The following is a 17856-nucleotide window of genomic DNA, read 5'->3' on the forward strand; positions in this document are numbered from 1 at the left end:
ATATTTACTGTGTCGGTTTTCTTATCATAGTTTATACTTAATTTATATCATTAACTGTTACGAAATATTAAATATATATACATGTTTATATAAGTGTACTGCACACCTGTACAATTCATCGAAAAGAATTAAATTGGTAATAAATGAATGTGCAGTGTGTAAAAAAAAAAAAAAAACCAAAACAAAACAAAACAAAACAAAAAAAAGACAAAAAGAAAAAAAACCTGATCAACAGGATGTATCAAATGGAATGAGGCAAAAGATATGGTCAGAGCCAGTAGCTAAAATCTAAGAGACATTAACTGATTTCACAAAATTAATGTAATTTATTCAAAAGACACAATATGATTCCTGTATTCCTTCTCCATAAAGGAACATACTCCTATTTTAATAATAATTAGCAGATTGACCTTTAGGAACATCATGACTATGTTATAAATCCATAATATAAGAATGATAATGGTATTTACATTTTTGTTATAATTAAAGATATCTTCTTATTTCTTTTTTTTAATGTACACATTTGTGTTAGTTTGAGTTTTGCTCGCAGTGGGACAGTTACCATTTATAGCAATAGTTTTGACAGTTTGTGATATATCAATTCACTGTTTCTCATGTTGTCCATTTGTTAAGAAAGTTTCCACTGAAATATACTTGTATTGCTGTATTTATTTTATTCATGGGATATATGTGTGCGTGTGTTTATGCGAGCCATCTTACATATATTTATTATAGATCAGAGCGTAGACAACGTCCATGGCTGTGACGGTCTTTCTCTTGGCATGCTCTGTGTATGTGACTGCATCACGGATGACGTTCTCGAGGAAGACTTTCAAGACACCACGGGTTTCCTCGTAGATGAGTCCAGAGATACGTTTAACTCCACCTCTACGTGCAAGACGACGGATGGCAGGCTTGGTGATACCCTGGATGTTGTCTCGAAGAACTTTCCTGTGACGCTTGGCGCCCCCCTTTCCAAGTCCTTTTCCTCCTTTACCACGACCAGACATGTTTACGTTCAGTGAAGATGTACTGAGATGAACCTTGTTTCGCGATACCAAATTATATATAGCTTCAATTTACGACCCGTGAGAAGGCACCATACCTTGAAAAGTTCGGCAGTACAAACTAGGCGATTAGTAAAGTCAACGCTGATTGGCTAAGGTATAAACCTGCCTCGGGCCTTATCTGTTTTACATGGAATCCACATACACACATCTTACATATTTACTGTGTCGGTTTTCTTATCATAGTTTATACTTAATTTATATCATTAACTGTTACGAAATATTAAATATATATACATGTTTATATAAGTGTACTGCACACCTGTACAATTCATCGAAAAGAATTAAATTGGTAATAAATGAATGTGCAGTGTGTAAAAAAAAAAAAAAAACCAAAACAAAACAAAACAAAACAAAAAAAAGACAAAAAGAAAAAAAACCTGATCAACAGGATGTATCAAATGGAATGAGGCAAAAGATATGGTCAGAGCCAGTAGCTAAAATCTAAGAGACATTAACTGATTTCACAAAATTAATGTAATTTATTCAAAAGACACAATATGATTCCTGTATTCCTTCTCCATAAAGGAACATACTCCTATTTTAATAATAATTAGCAGATTGACCTTTAGGAACATCATGACTATGTTATAAATCCATAATATAAGAATGATAATGGTATTTACATTTTTGTTATAATTAAAGATATCTTCTTATTTCTTTTTTTTAATGTACACATTTGTGTTAGTTTGAGTTTTGCTCGCAGTGGGACAGTTACCATTTATAGCAATAGTTTTGACAGTTTGTGATATATCAATTCACTGTTTCTCATGTTGTCCATTTGTTAAGAAAGTTTCCACTGAAATATACTTGTATTGCTGTATTTATTTTATTCATGGGATATATGTGTGCGTGTGTTTATGCGAGCCATCTTACATATATTTATTATAGATGAATGCACGCTTATTCAATAATTAGAGTATCAATTGTATGTAATGTGAAGGCATCTTTTCTAAAGGTTTTGGTGGCCGTGAAAACGGCCGTTTTGAGTTTGTCAAGAGACAAAAGAGAATCTAAGCTCTCTCGCCACGGATACGTCTGGCAAGCTGGATATCTTTGGGCATGATGGTGACTCTCTTGGCGTGGATAGCGCACAAGTTGGTGTCCTCAAAGAGTCCGACAAGGTAGGCTTCGCTGGCTTCCTGGAGAGCCATGACGGCTGAACTCTGGAAACGCAGGTCGGTCTTGAAGTCCTGAGCAATCTCACGGACCAGACGCTGGAATGGCAGTTTCCTGATCAGCAGCTCTGTGCTTTTCTGGTATCTCCTGATCTCACGAAGAGCGACGGTTCCTGGCCTGTATCTGTGGGGTTTCTTGACGCCACCAGTTGCTGGAGCGCTCTTACGGGCTGCCTTGGTGGCCAGTTGTTTACGTGGAGCTTTACCTCCAGTAGATTTTCTTGCGGTCTGCTTGGTACGTGCCATCTTCGACGAGTGTCAAATGAATGAATGAGCCAGACGGTCCTCTGTATACACTTTATACCGAGTCGACGATTAACTGTCTGCTCTCCGATATCACAGCACCCCCACTAACGACAATCGCCATTGGTGATCTTGACCGAGAGAGGTGGTCAGCGATTAGTCGATAATAACCCGTTCCGATTGGCCAGGTGAAAAAATCATTTCGATCCGGCTTTTGCACAGAATTTGTGTACTCCGAAAAATATCGTCCGTGTACTTAGTGGAACAAAACTTTTATTCCAATTATAACTAAAACTTATTTGATTTACATAAAGTATTAAACACCATCTATATTCTACAGGATGTAATTGATACTTTAAAAAAAGCTACAACCCATTAGAATATTGCACAACTTACATTCACTCAATATTTTAACCTATTGATTCTCTGGCATTAAAATGGGAATAGTATATGCTGAATGATCATCTGATATCTCAATTCAATTACAATAAACCCAGCATCATAACCCCCCCCCCCCCCCCAATAAATAAATAAGTAAATAAAGATATAGATTTATCAGAGAGAAACATAAAAGATCTATAGTTCAGAAGATCTACGCCATATGCATTTATATGTTTTATCATTCATGATTTAGCTAAGTAACAAAAGAACTTACTTTTATAGTTTGATTTGCACAGAAATATCCGGGCATGTAAGTCCAAAACACTAGTTGTAATTGTAAATACAGACACAATGAGAGCCACTTGATTCTGGAAAGAGAGGGGTAAAAAATCTCAGGAAGACTGTATGTTTCAAAGTATCATGCAAACTATAAGGTGTAGATTTCAGTTTTTTGCTATTCTGTTCAGTGTCAAAGATAGAAGAAAGAATAATGTAACCAGAGTAGAATCATAATAAAATAATGTTAAAAAAAATGCATGTTTGTTCTCTCTCTCTCTCTCGCTCTCTCTCTCTCTCTCCGTATGTTTCCTTTCAATCAGAATTCAACATCACTAATCTTATGATAATGTGTATCAACCCACTTTCTAGTTAGTCTACAACATATATGAATGATGTACATTATTTGTTGTACTCATATCGCTTAGCCTTATAAATGTTGGATTTGAATAATGTAAATGCATGTATTTTTTTTTTGTGTATTCACTAAACAGACCTCAATCAATATCATGCAGTTAGTTGCAGGAGCAAAATAAAAAACAAAAAACACATTCATAGCTATGTTTGGTGTTTGTTATTTCTCTCATCTCACCCCCCACCCATAATTTTTCTTTCAAATCTTCATTACTACTCCTGTAAATTTTACTACTCGAGTATTCATACTCTGGTCTGTAGCCGTGAACATTATGAAAAAAGCATGCACCTTGCATTACAAACCCTTGCCATGTTACTCATTTACAATTTGTTTATATCTCCTTTTTAATATCTTATTTGTGAGTTTGTGTTGTTAATGCCCCCCCCCCCCCCTTCTGAACCATACCATAGTCAGATATGAATTAATAATATGTAATAACACATTATCACAGAAAAACTAGAAGGGGCTTAATGTACCTGTATAAAGTGTATATGAATTCATTGTACTTGCATGTTTCTTTGCAACTTGCATTTGTAATTAAGGCATCTTTTCGAAAAATATTGGTAGCCCTGAAAAGGGCTTTTGTTGAAGGTTTGCAATCTGCAATGATGCTATGATTGCTTATTTTTTAGCTGCTGTCTTCTTGGGAGTCTTGGCTTTCTTTGGCTTGGCTGCTGCTGCTGCTTTTTTCGGAGTCTTGGCCTTCTTTGGCTTGGCTGCTGCCTTCTTAGGGGATTTGGCTGCCGTCTTCTTCTTGGGTGTCTTAACTTTCTTAGGTCCAGCTGCTTTCTTGGGGGACTTCTTCTTCTTCTCAGCAGTCTTTTTCTCCCCTGCCGCCTTCCTAGGCTTAACAGCTGTGGCCTTCTTTGGTTTGGCTGCCTTGGGTTTGGTGACTTTCTTCGCCTTTGGTTTTTTCTCTGTCTTTGGCTTGTCTCCTAACTTGAAAGAGCCAGTGGCGCCTGTTCCTTTGGCTTGTTTCAGAGCGCCTTTCTTCACTCCGTTCTTGAGTGCCATTTTAAGGTGGACATTAATGGGGTTGACGTCGTTTCCCACTTTAAAGTTGGCCATTATGTACTTCAGAATGGCCTGTCTGGAAGATCCACCACGCTCTTTCAGAGATTCCAAGGCGGCCCTGATCATGTCAACGTACTTGGGGTGTGCTGCAGGTACCTTAGGCTTAGTAACCTTCTTCTTGACTGGGGTTGTGGTTGCTGTGTCTGCCATGGCTTCGGACGAAACGAAAACGCTGTACAATTCACTGCGAACTAATACGAGGAAATAGTGAAGTCTCACGCTCTCGCTGCTTTTGTTTACAGCGGGCGCGGACGTCCTCGAAAACATCCCTTAAAATCGAAGCGCATATGCATAGTAGAATTGATGTGTGTTTTGATGCCGATGTTTACATCCTTGCTGCGCCGTTTAATGAGTACCGATTGCAGCTATTTTATGAAAATCACATTGTGTGGATATATCCCTACCATATCATCTGCATATTTTACGTAAATTCTCCGCTAAAGGAACTCAAATGAAAGGAAAACGTAGGACAGAGTAGCAAATTCCAACTCCAAATGCCGATAAAGTCACGCAATGTCTTTAAAATTGATAATTATTCACAGAAAATTACTTTTTTTTAACGTCCAACATACAGACATAAGTGTATTGTATATCGTCTATTGTGTAGAAGGCCCATACATATCTTCTTTTAAGTGAAATTCACACCAGGTCCATACACCCAGAAACACACGATACACAGAACAAGAGCAAGAGAGAATTATAAATTTTTAAAGTTGTCAGAAAGAAAAACAAATAAATAAAATAAAATAAGAAAGAAAAAGTCGTCACTTTAATAATAATATCAAAATATTCAGTGGCAAAAGTCATAGGATTTTTTGAAAAATAAAGAAAATTGAATTACATTATCTACTTTACGCGAAGTGCGATGTACAGTATAGTACGTGCAAGAAAACGGCGTTATGTTAACAAATGCACATACAGTCAAAAAGCATATCAACATAAATATAGATATACTAAGGTAGTAGTTGATCATGAATTGGGAAAAAAAACGGGTGATGAATGACGTGAATAAATAATTAGTTCATTTGTGCAATCATGATAACATTGCCAAAACTGCAGTTTTCACGTGTGCACATCTTACTTAGACCTTAATTTGTAATGCGCAGACCATGCATACGTAGGTGAATGTACATTCACCGTTTGGATATCAATTCAAATAGAAAAAGAATAATAATAATAATAATAAAATAACGCACAAATGATCTCCCCCATGAAACACTGTATAAAATCAGAATCGGATGTCGCAATTGTTCAAGTACATATCATTCTAACATTATGCATGCATTTATATCACTAGTTTAACCAATGTCAAACATGATCGAGATTTGAGCTCAAATTTTAATTTTTTCACACACTAATGTATTTTTGAGGGGTAGCTGATATAAATTAAATTTGTGTTTAGCATTTGAGAGCGTTGGAACAACATCAAATTGGATATTAATTGAACATGAATAGAAATTCATGTAATAGGTTGACGGTGTGTGGCAATGCATTCAATAAACGTGTAATGGGTATCTGCATTGTATATGTGTGCTTAATTACATGCTATAGAGACATCTTTTCGAAAAATATGGGTGGCCGTGAAAACGGCCGTTTGGTACAGACAAGTCAAGTCGACAGGGCTGACTTTTTACTTGGCGGCTGGCTTCTGGGTCTTCTTGGGGAGGAGCACGGCCTGGATGTTGGGCAAAACACCACCCTGTGCGATGGTCACACCGGACAGAAGTTTGTTCAACTCCTCGTCGTTGCGGATAGCAAGCTGCAGATGACGGGGGATGATTCTGGTTTTCTTGTTGTCACGGGCTGCGTTGCCTGCCAACTCCAACACTTCAGCGGCCAAGTACTCAAGGACAGCGGCCAGATACACTGGGGCACCGGCTCCCACTCTCTCGGCGTAGTTGCCCTTCCTCAGCAGACGGTGGATACGACCAACGGGAAACTGTAGTCCGGCACGGGAAGATCGGCTCTTTGCCTTTCCCTTCACTTTGCCTCCTTTACCACGTCCTGACATTTTAGATTGGTGTGTGGGTTGGGCGCTGACAAAATTAAATCAACGAATAACACGCCATGCGCTGCGCCACTCTATTTAAACACTTCCACGGATTGAAATGATCCACTAATCACAGCGCTCGTTTTAAACGCACCTCGGGCGTCCTGACCAATATGATGTTTACAAAGACGTCCGCAATTTACCTGTACGCTTCAATCCGCCTCGTGTTATATATAAATCTACCGAGAGCAATGCGCCATTCATAGTTTCAGTCTTCACACTGTAAACATGCCACCCAAAGTTGGATCTAAAGGTTCTAAGAAAGCTGCCACCAAGGCTAAGGCCCAGAGAACTGGGGACAAGAAGAGGCGCAGGAGGAGGAGGGAATCCTACGCTATCTACATCTACAAAGTCTTGAAACAGGTGCACCCTGACACTGGAGTTTCCAGCAAGGCCATGAGCATCATGAATTCTTTCGTCAATGACATCTTCGAGAGAATTGCCGCTGAGGCCTCCCGTCTGGCCCACTACAACAAACGCTCAACCATCACCAGCAGAGAAATCCAGACTGCAGTCCGCCTTCTCCTGCCAGGTGAATTGGCCAAGCATGCTGTCTCTGAAGGTACCAAAGCTGTCACCAAGTACACCAGCAGCAAGTAAACTGCAGGGATATGTAGTTGACATAACCAAACGGCCCTTTTCAGGGCCACACAATTTTTTCGAAAAGCTACCATCATTACAATACGCAGTTACTGGTACATTAAATTTGTGTTCAATAGTCATGATTGTTTCACTATCAGAATGAGTACCCATCTTCACAGAAACTGAAATTACAACAGGCTGTCACATCTAAGAATAAAAAAAGTTCTGTCTCTATTACTGTACACCAATTACCTATTGATCTTCATTATTCAATATTATCGTACAATTTAATATATCAAAACAGTGCAATCTACAATATGGTCATAAAATAATGAGCTAAACATTATCAGTGTCTGCTTTTTCAATCATGATTAAAGTCAATTTCACTGCCCTATATTTTAATAGTTTTAATCCTTTTCACCATAGCAATTTAATATCATTTCAACATGTAAGATAATAAAAATACAATTCTGCAGTTTTCAATTAAAATTTCTGATTTCAATTACTTATTCTGTCATGTTTTAGACACTTACAAGAGAAATCAATGAGGGTTGGAGGATCAAATGACATGAATATATTTCTTTACATTATCATTAAATCAATGCGCAATAACTGACCTATTTAAATTTAAACAATAGTCATCTTCTGACATGTGAAATGTGGCTTACTTTAATATCATTCTTTGATTAGGCTAAGTGTAAAAGTGATTGTTCATAACACTCATGTGACTTCCAACCACTCTTATTTCGAGTGCATGTGGCAGGGGAAATGAATGCTAACTCATTACTAATGACAGGTAAAAGTGTAGTATGTCTCACAGAGCGTGTCGGTGTATTTCACAGCATTTGTGATAGAGGCATCTTTTCTAAAAGTTTGGTGGCCGTTAAAACGGCCGTTTGTTTGTTGTCAGTGCTGCAAGCACACAGGAGTGGCAGTTTAACCGCCGAATCCGTAGAGGGTACGTCCCTGTCTCTTCAGAGCGTAGACAACGTCCATGGCTGTGACGGTCTTTCTCTTGGCATGCTCTGTGTATGTGACTGCATCACGGATGACGTTCTCGAGGAAGACTTTCAAGACACCACGGGTTTCCTCGTAGATGAGTCCAGAGATACGTTTAACTCCACCTCTACGTGCAAGACGACGGATGGCAGGCTTGGTGATACCCTGGATGTTGTCTCGAAGAACTTTCCTGTGACGCTTGGCGCCCCCCTTTCCAAGTCCTTTTCCTCCTTTACCACGACCAGACATGTTTACGTTCAGTGAAGATGTACTGAGATGAACCTTGTTTCGCGATACCAAATTATATATAGCTTCAATTTACGACCCGTGAGAAGGCACCATACCTTGAAAAGTTCGGCAGTACAAACTAGGCGATTAGTAAAGTCAACGCTGATTGGCTAAGGTATAAACCCGCCTCGGGCCTTATCTGTTTTACATGGAATCCACATACACACATCTTACATATTTACTGTGTCGGTTTTCTTATCATAGTTTATACTTAATTTATATCATTAACTGTTACGAAATATTAAATATATATACATGTTTATATAAGTGTACTGCACACCTGTACAATTCATCGAAAAGAATTAAATTGGTAATAAATGAATGTGCAGTGTGTAAAAAAAAAAAAAAAACCATAACAAAACAAAACAAAACAAAAAAAAGACAAAAAGAAAAAAAACCTGATCAACAGGATGTATCAAATGGAATGAGGCAAAAGATATGGTCAGAGCCAGTAGCTAAAATCTAAGAGACATTAACTGATTTCACAAAATTAATGTAATTTATTCAAAAGACACAATATGATTCCTGTATTCCTTCTCCATAAAGGAACATACTCCTATTTTAATAATAATTAGCAGATTGACCTTTAGGAACATCATGACTATGTTATAAATCCATAATATAAGAATGATAATGGTATTTACATTTTTGTTATAATTAAAGATATCTTCTTATTTCTTTTTTTTAATGTACACATTTGTGTTAGTTTGAGTTTTGCTCGCAGTGGGACAGTTACCATTTATAGCAATAGTTTTGACAGTTTGTGATATATCAATTCACTGTTTCTCATGTTGTCCATTTGTTAAGAAAGTTTCCACTGAAATATACTTGTATTGCTGTATTTATTTTATTCATGGGATATATGTGTGCGTGTGTTTATGCGAGCCATCTTACATATATTTATTATAGATGAATGCACGCTTATTCAATAATTAGAGTATCAATTGTATGTAATGTGAAGGCATCTTTTCTAAAGGTTTTGGTGGCCGTGAAAACGGCCGTTTTGAGTTTGTCAAGAGACAAAAGAGAATCTAAGCTCTCTCGCCACGGATACGTCTGGCAAGCTGGATATCTTTGGGCATGATGGTGACTCTCTTGGCGTGGATAGCGCACAAGTTGGTGTCCTCAAAGAGTCCGACAAGGTAGGCTTCGCTGGCTTCCTGGAGAGCCATGACGGCTGAACTCTGGAAACGCAGGTCGGTCTTGAAGTCCTGAGCAATCTCACGGACCAGACGCTGGAATGGCAGTTTCCTGATCAGCAGCTCTGTGCTTTTCTGGTATCTCCTGATCTCACGAAGAGCGACGGTTCCTGGCCTGTATCTGTGGGGTTTCTTGACGCCACCAGTTGCTGGAGCGCTCTTACGGGCTGCCTTGGTGGCCAGTTGTTTACGTGGAGCTTTACCTCCAGTAGATTTTCTTGCGGTCTGCTTGGTACGTGCCATCTTCGACGAGTGTCAAATGAATGAATGAGCCAGACGGTCCTCTGTATACACTTTATACCGAGTCGACGATTAACTGTCTGCTCTCCGATATCACAGCACCCCCACTAACGACAATCGCCATTGGTGATCTTGACCGAGAGAGGTGGTCAGCGATTAGTCGATAATAACCCGTTCCGATTGGCCAGGTGAAAAAATCATTTCGATCCGGCTTTTGCACAGAATTTGTGTACTCCGAAAAATATCGTCCGTGTACTTAGTGGAACAAAACTTTTATTCCAATTATAACTAAAACTTATTTGATTTACATAAAGTATTAAACACCATCTATATTCTACAGGATGTAATTGATACTTTAAAAAAAGCTACAACCCATTAGAATATTGCACAACTTACATTCACTCAATATTTTAACCTATTGATTCTCTGGCATTAAAATGGGAATAGTATATGCTGAATGATCATCTGATATCTCAATTCAATTACAATAAACCCAGCATCATAACCCCCCCCCCCCCCAATAAATAAATAAGTAAATAAAGATATAGATTTATCAGAGAGAAACATAAAAGATCTATAGTTCAGAAGATCTACGCCATATGCATTTATATGTTTTATCATTCATGATTTAGCTAAGTAACAAAAGAACTTACTTTTATAGTTTGATTTGCACAGAAATATCCGGGCATGTAAGTCCAAAACACTAGTTGTAATTGTAAATACAGACACAATGAGAGCCACTTGATTCTGGAAAGAGAGGGGTAAAAAATCTCAGGAAGACTGTATGTTTCAAAGTTCATCATGCAAACTATAAGGTGTAGATTTCAGTTTTTTGCTATTCTGTTCAGTGTCAAAGATAGAAGAAAGAATAATGTAACCAGAGTAGAATCATAATAAAATAATGTTAAAAAAAATGCATGTTTGTTCTCTCTCTCTCTCTCGCTCTCTCTCTCTCTCCGTATGTTTCCTTTCAATCAGAATTCAACATCACTAATCTTATGATAATGTGTATCAACCCACTTTCTAGTTAGTCTACAACATATATGAATGATGTACATTATTTGTTGTACTCATATCGCTTAGCCTTATAAATGTTGGATTTGAATAATGTAAATGCATGTATTTTTTTTTTGTGTATTCACTAAACAGACCTCAATCAATATCATGCAGTTAGTTGCAGGAGCAAAATAAAAAACAAAAAACACATTCATAGCTATGTTTGGTGTTTGTTATTTCTCTCATCTCACCCCCCACCCATAATTTTTCTTTCAAATCTTCATTACTACTCCTGTAAATTTTACTACTCGAGTATTCATACTCTGGTCTGTAGCCGTGAACATTATGAAAAAAGCATGCACCTTGCATTACAAACCCTTGCCATGTTACTCATTTACAATTTGTTTATATCTCCTTTTTAATATCTTATTTGTGAGTTTGTGTTGTTAATGCCCCCCCCCCCCCCCTTCTGAACCATACCATAGTCAGATATGAATTAATAATATGTAATAACACATTATCACAGAAAAACTAGAAGGGGCTTAATGTACCTGTATAAAGTGTATATGAATTCATTGTACTTGCATGTTTCTTTGCAACTTGCATTTGTAATTAAGGCATCTTTTCGAAAAATATTGGTAGCCCTGAAAAGGGCTTTTGTTGAAGGTTTGCAATCTGCAATGATGCTATGATTGCTTATTTTTTAGCTGCTGTCTTCTTGGGAGTCTTGGCTTTCTTTGGCTTGGCTGCTGCTGCTGCTTTTTTCGGAGTCTTGGCCTTCTTTGGCTTGGCTGCTGCCTTCTTAGGGGATTTGGCTGCCGTCTTCTTCTTGGGTGTCTTAACTTTCTTAGGTCCAGCTGCTTTCTTGGGGGACTTCTTCTTCTTCTCAGCAGTCTTTTTCTCCCTTGCCGCCTTCCTAGGCTTAACAGCTGTGGCCTTCTTTGGTTTGGCTGCCTTGGGTTTGGTGACTTTCTTCGCCTTTGGTTTTTTCTCTGTCTTTGGCTTGTCTCCTAACTTGAAAGAGCCAGTGGCGCCTGTTCCTTTGGCTTGTTTCAGAGCGCCTTTCTTCACTCCGTTCTTGAGTGCCATTTTAAGGTGGACATTAATGGGGTTGACGTCGTTTCCCACTTTAAAGTTGGCCATTATGTACTTCAGAATGGCCTGTCTGGAAGATCCACCACGCTCTTTCAGAGATTCCAAGGCGGCCCTGATCATGTCAACGTACTTGGGGTGTGCTGCAGGTACCTTAGGCTTAGTAACCTTCTTCTTGACTGGGGTTGTGGTTGCTGTGTCTGCCATGGCTTCGGACGAAACGAAAACGCTGTACAATTCACTGCGAACTAATACGAGGAAATAGTGAAGTCTCACGCTCTCGCTGCTTTTGTTTACAGCGGGCGCGGACGTCCTCGAAAACATCCCTTAAAATCGAAGCGCATATGCATAGTAGAATTGATGTGTGTTTTGATGCCGATGTTTACATCCTTGCTGCGCCGTTTAATGAGTACCGATTGCAGCTATTTTATGAAAATCACATTGTGTGGATATATCCCTACCATATCATCTGCATATTTTACGTAAATTCTCCGCTAAAGGAACTCAAATGAAAGGAAAACGTAGGACAGAGTAGCAAATTCCAACTCCAAATGCCGATAAAGTCACGCAATGTCTTTAAAATTGATAATTATTCACAGAAAATTACTTTTTTTTAACGTCCAACATACAGACATAAGTGTATTGTATATCGTCTATTGTGTAGAAGGCCCATACATATCTTCTTTTAAGTGAAATTCACACCAGGTCCATACACCCAGAAACACACGATACACAGAACAAGAGCAAGAGAGAATTATAAATTTTTAAAGTTGTCAGAAAGAAAAACAAATAAATAAAATAAAATAAGAAAGAAAAAGTCGTCACTTTAATAATAATATCAAAATATTCAGTGGCAAAAGTCATAGGATTTTTTGAAAAATAAAGAAAATTGAATTACATTATCTACTTTACGCGAAGTGCGATGTACAGTATAGTACGTGCAAGAAAACGGCGTTATGTTAACAAATGCACATACAGTCAAAAAGCATATCAACATAAATATAGATATACTAAGGTAGTAGTTGATCATGAATTGGGAAAAAAAACGGGTGATGAATGACGTGAATAAATAATTAGTTCATTTGTGCAATCATGATAACATTGCCAAAACTGCAGTTTTCACGTGTGCACATCTTACTTAGACCTTAATTTGTAATGCGCAGACCATGCATACGTAGGTGAATGTACATTCACCGTTTGGATATCAATTCAAATAGAAAAAGAATAATAATAATAATAATAAAATAACGCACAAATGATCTCCCCCATGAAACACTGTATAAAATCAGAATCGGATGTCGCAATTGTTCAAGTACATATCATTCTAACATTATGCATGCATTTATATCACTAGTTTAACCAATGTCAAACATGATCGAGATTTGAGCTCAAATTTTAATTTTTTCACACACTAATGTATTTTTGAGGGGTAGCTGATATAAATTAAATTTGTGTTTAGCATTTGAGAGCGTTGGAACAACATCAAATTGGATATTAATTGAACATGAATAGAAATTCATGTAATAGGTTGACGGTGTGTGGCAATGCATTCAATAAACGTGTAATGGGTATCTGCATTGTATATGTGTGCTTAATTACATGCTATAGAGACATCTTTTCGAAAAATATGGGTGGCCGTGAAAACGGCCGTTTGGTACAGACAAGTCAAGTCGACAGGGCTGACTTTTTACTTGGCGGCTGGCTTCTGGGTCTTCTTGGGGAGGAGCACGGCCTGGATGTTGGGCAAAACACCACCCTGTGCGATGGTCACACCGGACAGAAGTTTGTTCAACTCCTCGTCGTTGCGGATAGCAAGCTGCAGATGACGGGGGATGATTCTGGTTTTCTTGTTGTCACGGGCTGCGTTGCCTGCCAACTCCAACACTTCAGCGGCCAAGTACTCAAGGACAGCGGCCAGATACACTGGGGCACCGGCTCCCACTCTCTCGGCGTAGTTGCCCTTCCTCAGCAGACGGTGGATACGACCAACGGGAAACTGTAGTCCGGCACGGGAAGATCGGCTCTTTGCCTTTCCCTTCACTTTGCCTCCTTTACCACGTCCTGACATTTTAGATTGGTGTGTGGGTTGGGCGCTGACAAAATTAAATCAACGAATAACACGCCATGCGCTGCGCCACTCTATTTAAACACTTCCACGGATTGAAATGATCCACTAATCACAGCGCTCGTTTTAAACGCACCTCGGGCGTCCTGACCAATATGATGTTTACAAAGACGTCCGCAATTTACCTGTACGCTTCAATCCGCCTCGTGTTATATATAAATCTACCGAGAGCAATGCGCCATTCATAGTTTCAGTCTTCACACTGTAAACATGCCACCCAAAGTTGGATCTAAAGGTTCTAAGAAAGCTGCCACCAAGGCTAAGGCCCAGAGAACTGGGGACAAGAAGAGGCGCAGGAGGAGGAGGGAATCCTACGCTATCTACATCTACAAAGTCTTGAAACAGGTGCACCCTGACACTGGAGTTTCCAGCAAGGCCATGAGCATCATGAATTCTTTCGTCAATGACATCTTCGAGAGAATTGCCGCTGAGGCCTCCCGTCTGGCCCACTACAACAAACGCTCAACCATCACCAGCAGAGAAATCCAGACTGCAGTCCGCCTTCTCCTGCCAGGTGAATTGGCCAAGCATGCTGTCTCTGAAGGTACCAAAGCTGTCACCAAGTACACCAGCAGCAAGTAAACTGCAGGGATATGTAGTTGACATAACCAAACGGCCCTTTTCAGGGCCACACAATTTTTTCGAAAAGCTACCATCATTACAATACGCAGTTACTGGTACATTAAATTTGTGTTCAATAGTCATGATTGTTTCACTATCAGAATGAGTACCCATCTTCACAGAAACTGAAATTACAACAGGCTGTCACATCTAAGAATAAAAAAAGTTCTGTCTCTATTACTGTACACCAATTACCTATTGATCTTCATTATTCAATATTATCGTACAATTTAATATATCAAAACAGTGCAATCTACAATATGGTCATAAAATAATGAGCTAAACATTATCAGTGTCTGCTTTTTCAATCATGATTAAAGTCAATTTCACTGCCCTATATTTTAATAGTTTTAATCCTTTTCACCATAGCAATTTAATATCATTTCAACATGTAAGATAATAAAAATACAATTCTGCAGTTTTCAATTAAAATTTCTGATTTCAATTACTTATTCTGTCATGTTTTAGACACTTACAAGAGAAATCAATGAGGGTTGGAGGATCAAATGACATGAATATATTTCTTTACATTATCATTAAATCAATGCGCAATAACTGACCTATTTAAATTTAAACAATAGTCATCTTCTGACATGTGAAATGTGGCTTACTTTAATATCATTCTTTGATTAGGCTAAGTGTAAAAGTGATTGTTCATAACACTCATGTGACTTCCAACCACTCTTATTTCGAGTGCATGTGGCAGGGGAAATGAATGCTAACTCATTACTAATGACAGGTAAAAGTGTAGTATGTCTCACAGAGCGTGTCGGTGTATTTCACAGCATTTGTGATAGAGGCATCTTTTCTAAAAGTTTGGTGGCCGTTAAAACGGCCGTTTGTTTGTTGTCAGTGCTGCAAGCACACAGGAGTGGCAGTTTAACCGCCGAATCCGTAGAGGGTACGTCCCTGTCTCTTCAGAGCGTAGACAACGTCCATGGCTGTGACGGTCTTTCTCTTGGCATGCTCTGTGTATGTGACTGCATCACGGATGACGTTCTCGAGGAAGACTTTCAAGACACCACGGGTTTCCTCGTAGATGAGTCCAGAGATACGTTTAACTCCACCTCTACGTGCAAGACGACGGATGGCAGGCTTGGTGATACCCTGGATGTTGTCTCGAAGAACTTTCCTGTGACGCTTGGCGCCCCCCTTTCCAAGTCCTTTTCCTCCTTTACCACGACCAGACATGTTTACGTTCAGTGAAGATGTACTGAGATGAACCTTGTTTCGCGATACCAAATTATATATAGCTTCAATTTACGACCCGTGAGAAGGCACCATACCTTGAAAAGTTCGGCAGTACAAACTAGGCGATTAGTAAAGTCAACGCTGATTGGCTAAGGTATAAACCCGCCTCGGGCCTTATCTGTTTGACATGGAATCCACATACACACATCTTACATATTTACTGTGTCGGTTTTCTTATCATAGTTTATACTTAATTTATATCATTAACTGTTACGAAATATTAAATATATATACATGTTTATATAAGTGTACTGCACACCTGTACAATTCATCGAAAAGAATTAAATTGGTAATAAATGAATGTGCAGTGTGTAAAAAAAAAAAAAAACCAAAACAAAACAAAACAAAACAAAAAAAAGACAAAAAGAAAAAAAACCTGATCAACAGGATGTATCAAATGGAATGAGGCAAAAGATATGGTCAGAGCCAGTAGCTAAAATCTAAGAGACATTAACTGATTTCACAAAATTAATGTAATTTATTCAAAAGACACAATATGATTCCTGTATTCCTTCTCCATAAAGGAACATACTCCTATTTTAATAATAATTAGCAGATTGACCTTTAGGAACATCATGACTATGTTATAAATCCATAATATAAGAATGATAATGGTATTTACATTTTTGTTATAATTAAAGATATCTTCTTATTTCTTTTTTTTAATGTACACATTTGTGTTAGTTTGAGTTTTGCTCGCAGTGGGACAGTTACCATTTATAGCAATAGTTTTGACAGTTTGTGATATATCAATTCACTGTTTCTCATGTTGTCCATTTGTTAAGAAAGTTTCCACTGAAATATACTTGTATTGCTGTATTTATTTTATTCATGGGATATATGTGTGCGTGTGTTTATGCGAGCCATCTTACATATATTTATTATAGATGAATGCACGCTTATTCAATAATTAGAGTATCAATTGTATGTAATGTGAAGGCATCTTTTCTAAAGGTTTTGGTGGCCGTGAAAACGGCCGTTTTGAGTTTGTCAAGAGACAAAAGAGAATCTAAGCTCTCTCGCCACGGATACGTCTGGCAAGCTGGATATCTTTGGGCATGATGGTGACTCTCTTGGCGTGGATAGCGCACAAGTTGGTGTCCTCAAAGAGTCCGACAAGGTAGGCTTCGCTGGCTTCCTGGAGAGCCATGACGGCTGAACTCTGGAAACGCAGGTCGGTCTTGAAGTCCTGAGCAATCTCACGGACCAGACGCTGGAATGGCAGTTTCCTGATCAGCAGCTCTGTGCTTTTCTGGTATCTCCTGATCTCACGAAGAGCGACGGTTCCTGGCCTGTATCTGTGGGGTTTCTTGACGCCACCAGTTGCCTGAGCGCTCTTACGGGCTGCCTTGGTGGCCAGTTGTTTACGTGGAGCTTTACCTCCAGTAGATTTTCTTGCGGTCTGCTTGGTACGTGCCATCTTCGACGAGTGTCAAATGAATGAATGAGCCAGACGGTCCTCTGTATACACTTTATACCGAGTCGACGATTAACTGTCTGCTCTCCGATATCACAGCACCCCCACTAACGACAATCGCCATTGGTGATCTTGACCGAGAGAGGTGGTCAGCGATTAGTCGATAATAACCCGTTCCGATTGGCCAGGTGAAAAAATCATTTCGATCCGGCTTTTGCACAGAATTTGTGTACTCCGAAAAATATCGTCCGTGTACTTAGTGGAACAAAACTTTTATTCCAATTATAACTAAAACTTATTTGATTTACATAAAGTATTAAACACCATCTATATTCTACAGGATGTAATTGATACTTTAAAAA

The 17856-nt window shown here is 38.7% G+C and overlaps 11 protein-coding genes across 11 annotated transcripts; 2 read left to right on the forward strand and 9 right to left on the reverse strand.

The window, feature by feature from the left end:
- Positions 1-1725: 1725 nt before the first annotated feature.
- Positions 1726-2690, reverse strand: LOC136272789 (histone H3). Its single transcript, XM_066075450.1, has one exon. The coding sequence runs from the start codon at positions 2489-2491 to the stop codon at positions 2081-2083; it is 411 nt and encodes a 136-aa protein (XP_065931522.1). The 5' UTR covers positions 2492-2690; the 3' UTR covers positions 1726-2080.
- Positions 2691-4024: 1334 nt separating this feature from the next.
- Positions 4025-4904, reverse strand: LOC136272787 (histone H1-delta-like). The gene has a single exon (XM_066075448.1). It carries the CDS (start codon positions 4899-4901, stop codon positions 4182-4184), a length of 720 nt encoding a protein of 239 aa, XP_065931520.1. The 5' UTR covers positions 4902-4904; the 3' UTR covers positions 4025-4181.
- Positions 4905-6205: 1301 nt separating this feature from the next.
- LOC105320427 (histone H2A) lies at positions 6206-6715 on the reverse strand. The gene has a single exon (XM_066075452.1). The coding sequence runs from the start codon at positions 6643-6645 to the stop codon at positions 6265-6267; it is 381 nt and encodes a 126-aa protein (XP_065931524.1). The 5' UTR covers positions 6646-6715; the 3' UTR covers positions 6206-6264.
- A 102-nt stretch (positions 6716-6817) lies between these two features.
- Positions 6818-7380, forward strand: LOC136272790 (histone H2B-like). The gene has a single exon (XM_066075453.1). The coding sequence runs from the start codon at positions 6913-6915 to the stop codon at positions 7282-7284; it is 372 nt and encodes a 123-aa protein (XP_065931525.1). The 5' UTR covers positions 6818-6912; the 3' UTR covers positions 7285-7380.
- Positions 7381-7924: 544 nt separating this feature from the next.
- On the reverse strand, positions 7925-8558 carry LOC136272791 (histone H4). The gene has a single exon (XM_066075454.1). The coding sequence runs from the start codon at positions 8512-8514 to the stop codon at positions 8203-8205; it is 312 nt and encodes a 103-aa protein (XP_065931526.1). The 5' UTR covers positions 8515-8558; the 3' UTR covers positions 7925-8202.
- Positions 8559-9228: 670 nt separating this feature from the next.
- Positions 9229-10197, reverse strand: LOC117681584 (histone H3). The gene has a single exon (XM_066075451.1). The coding sequence runs from the start codon at positions 9993-9995 to the stop codon at positions 9585-9587; it is 411 nt and encodes a 136-aa protein (XP_065931523.1). The 5' UTR covers positions 9996-10197; the 3' UTR covers positions 9229-9584.
- A 1328-nt stretch (positions 10198-11525) lies between these two features.
- LOC136272788 (histone H1-delta-like) lies at positions 11526-12422 on the reverse strand. Its single transcript, XM_066075449.1, has one exon. It carries the CDS (start codon positions 12402-12404, stop codon positions 11685-11687), a length of 720 nt encoding a protein of 239 aa, XP_065931521.1. The 5' UTR covers positions 12405-12422; the 3' UTR covers positions 11526-11684.
- Positions 12423-13708: 1286 nt separating this feature from the next.
- On the reverse strand, positions 13709-14280 carry LOC136272792 (histone H2A). Its single transcript, XM_066075455.1, has one exon. It carries the CDS (start codon positions 14146-14148, stop codon positions 13768-13770), a length of 381 nt encoding a protein of 126 aa, XP_065931527.1. The 5' UTR covers positions 14149-14280; the 3' UTR covers positions 13709-13767.
- Positions 14276-15104, forward strand: LOC136272793 (histone H2B-like). Its single transcript, XM_066075456.1, has one exon. The coding sequence runs from the start codon at positions 14416-14418 to the stop codon at positions 14785-14787; it is 372 nt and encodes a 123-aa protein (XP_065931528.1). The 5' UTR covers positions 14276-14415; the 3' UTR covers positions 14788-15104.
- Positions 15105-15427: 323 nt separating this feature from the next.
- Positions 15428-16054, reverse strand: LOC136272794 (histone H4). The gene has a single exon (XM_066075457.1). It carries the CDS (start codon positions 16015-16017, stop codon positions 15706-15708), a length of 312 nt encoding a protein of 103 aa, XP_065931529.1. The 5' UTR covers positions 16018-16054; the 3' UTR covers positions 15428-15705.
- A 474-nt stretch (positions 16055-16528) lies between these two features.
- LOC136272798 (histone H3-like) lies at positions 16529-17754 on the reverse strand. The gene has a single exon (XM_066075462.1). It carries the CDS (start codon positions 17495-17497, stop codon positions 17087-17089), a length of 411 nt encoding a protein of 136 aa, XP_065931534.1. The 5' UTR covers positions 17498-17754; the 3' UTR covers positions 16529-17086.
- Positions 17755-17856: the final 102 nt, after the last annotated feature.

This window comes from Magallana gigas, chromosome 2, assembly GCF_963853765.1.
Source record: "Magallana gigas chromosome 2, xbMagGiga1.1, whole genome shotgun sequence".
NCBI classification, from domain to species: Eukaryota; Metazoa; Mollusca; class Bivalvia; order Ostreida; family Ostreidae; genus Magallana; species Magallana gigas.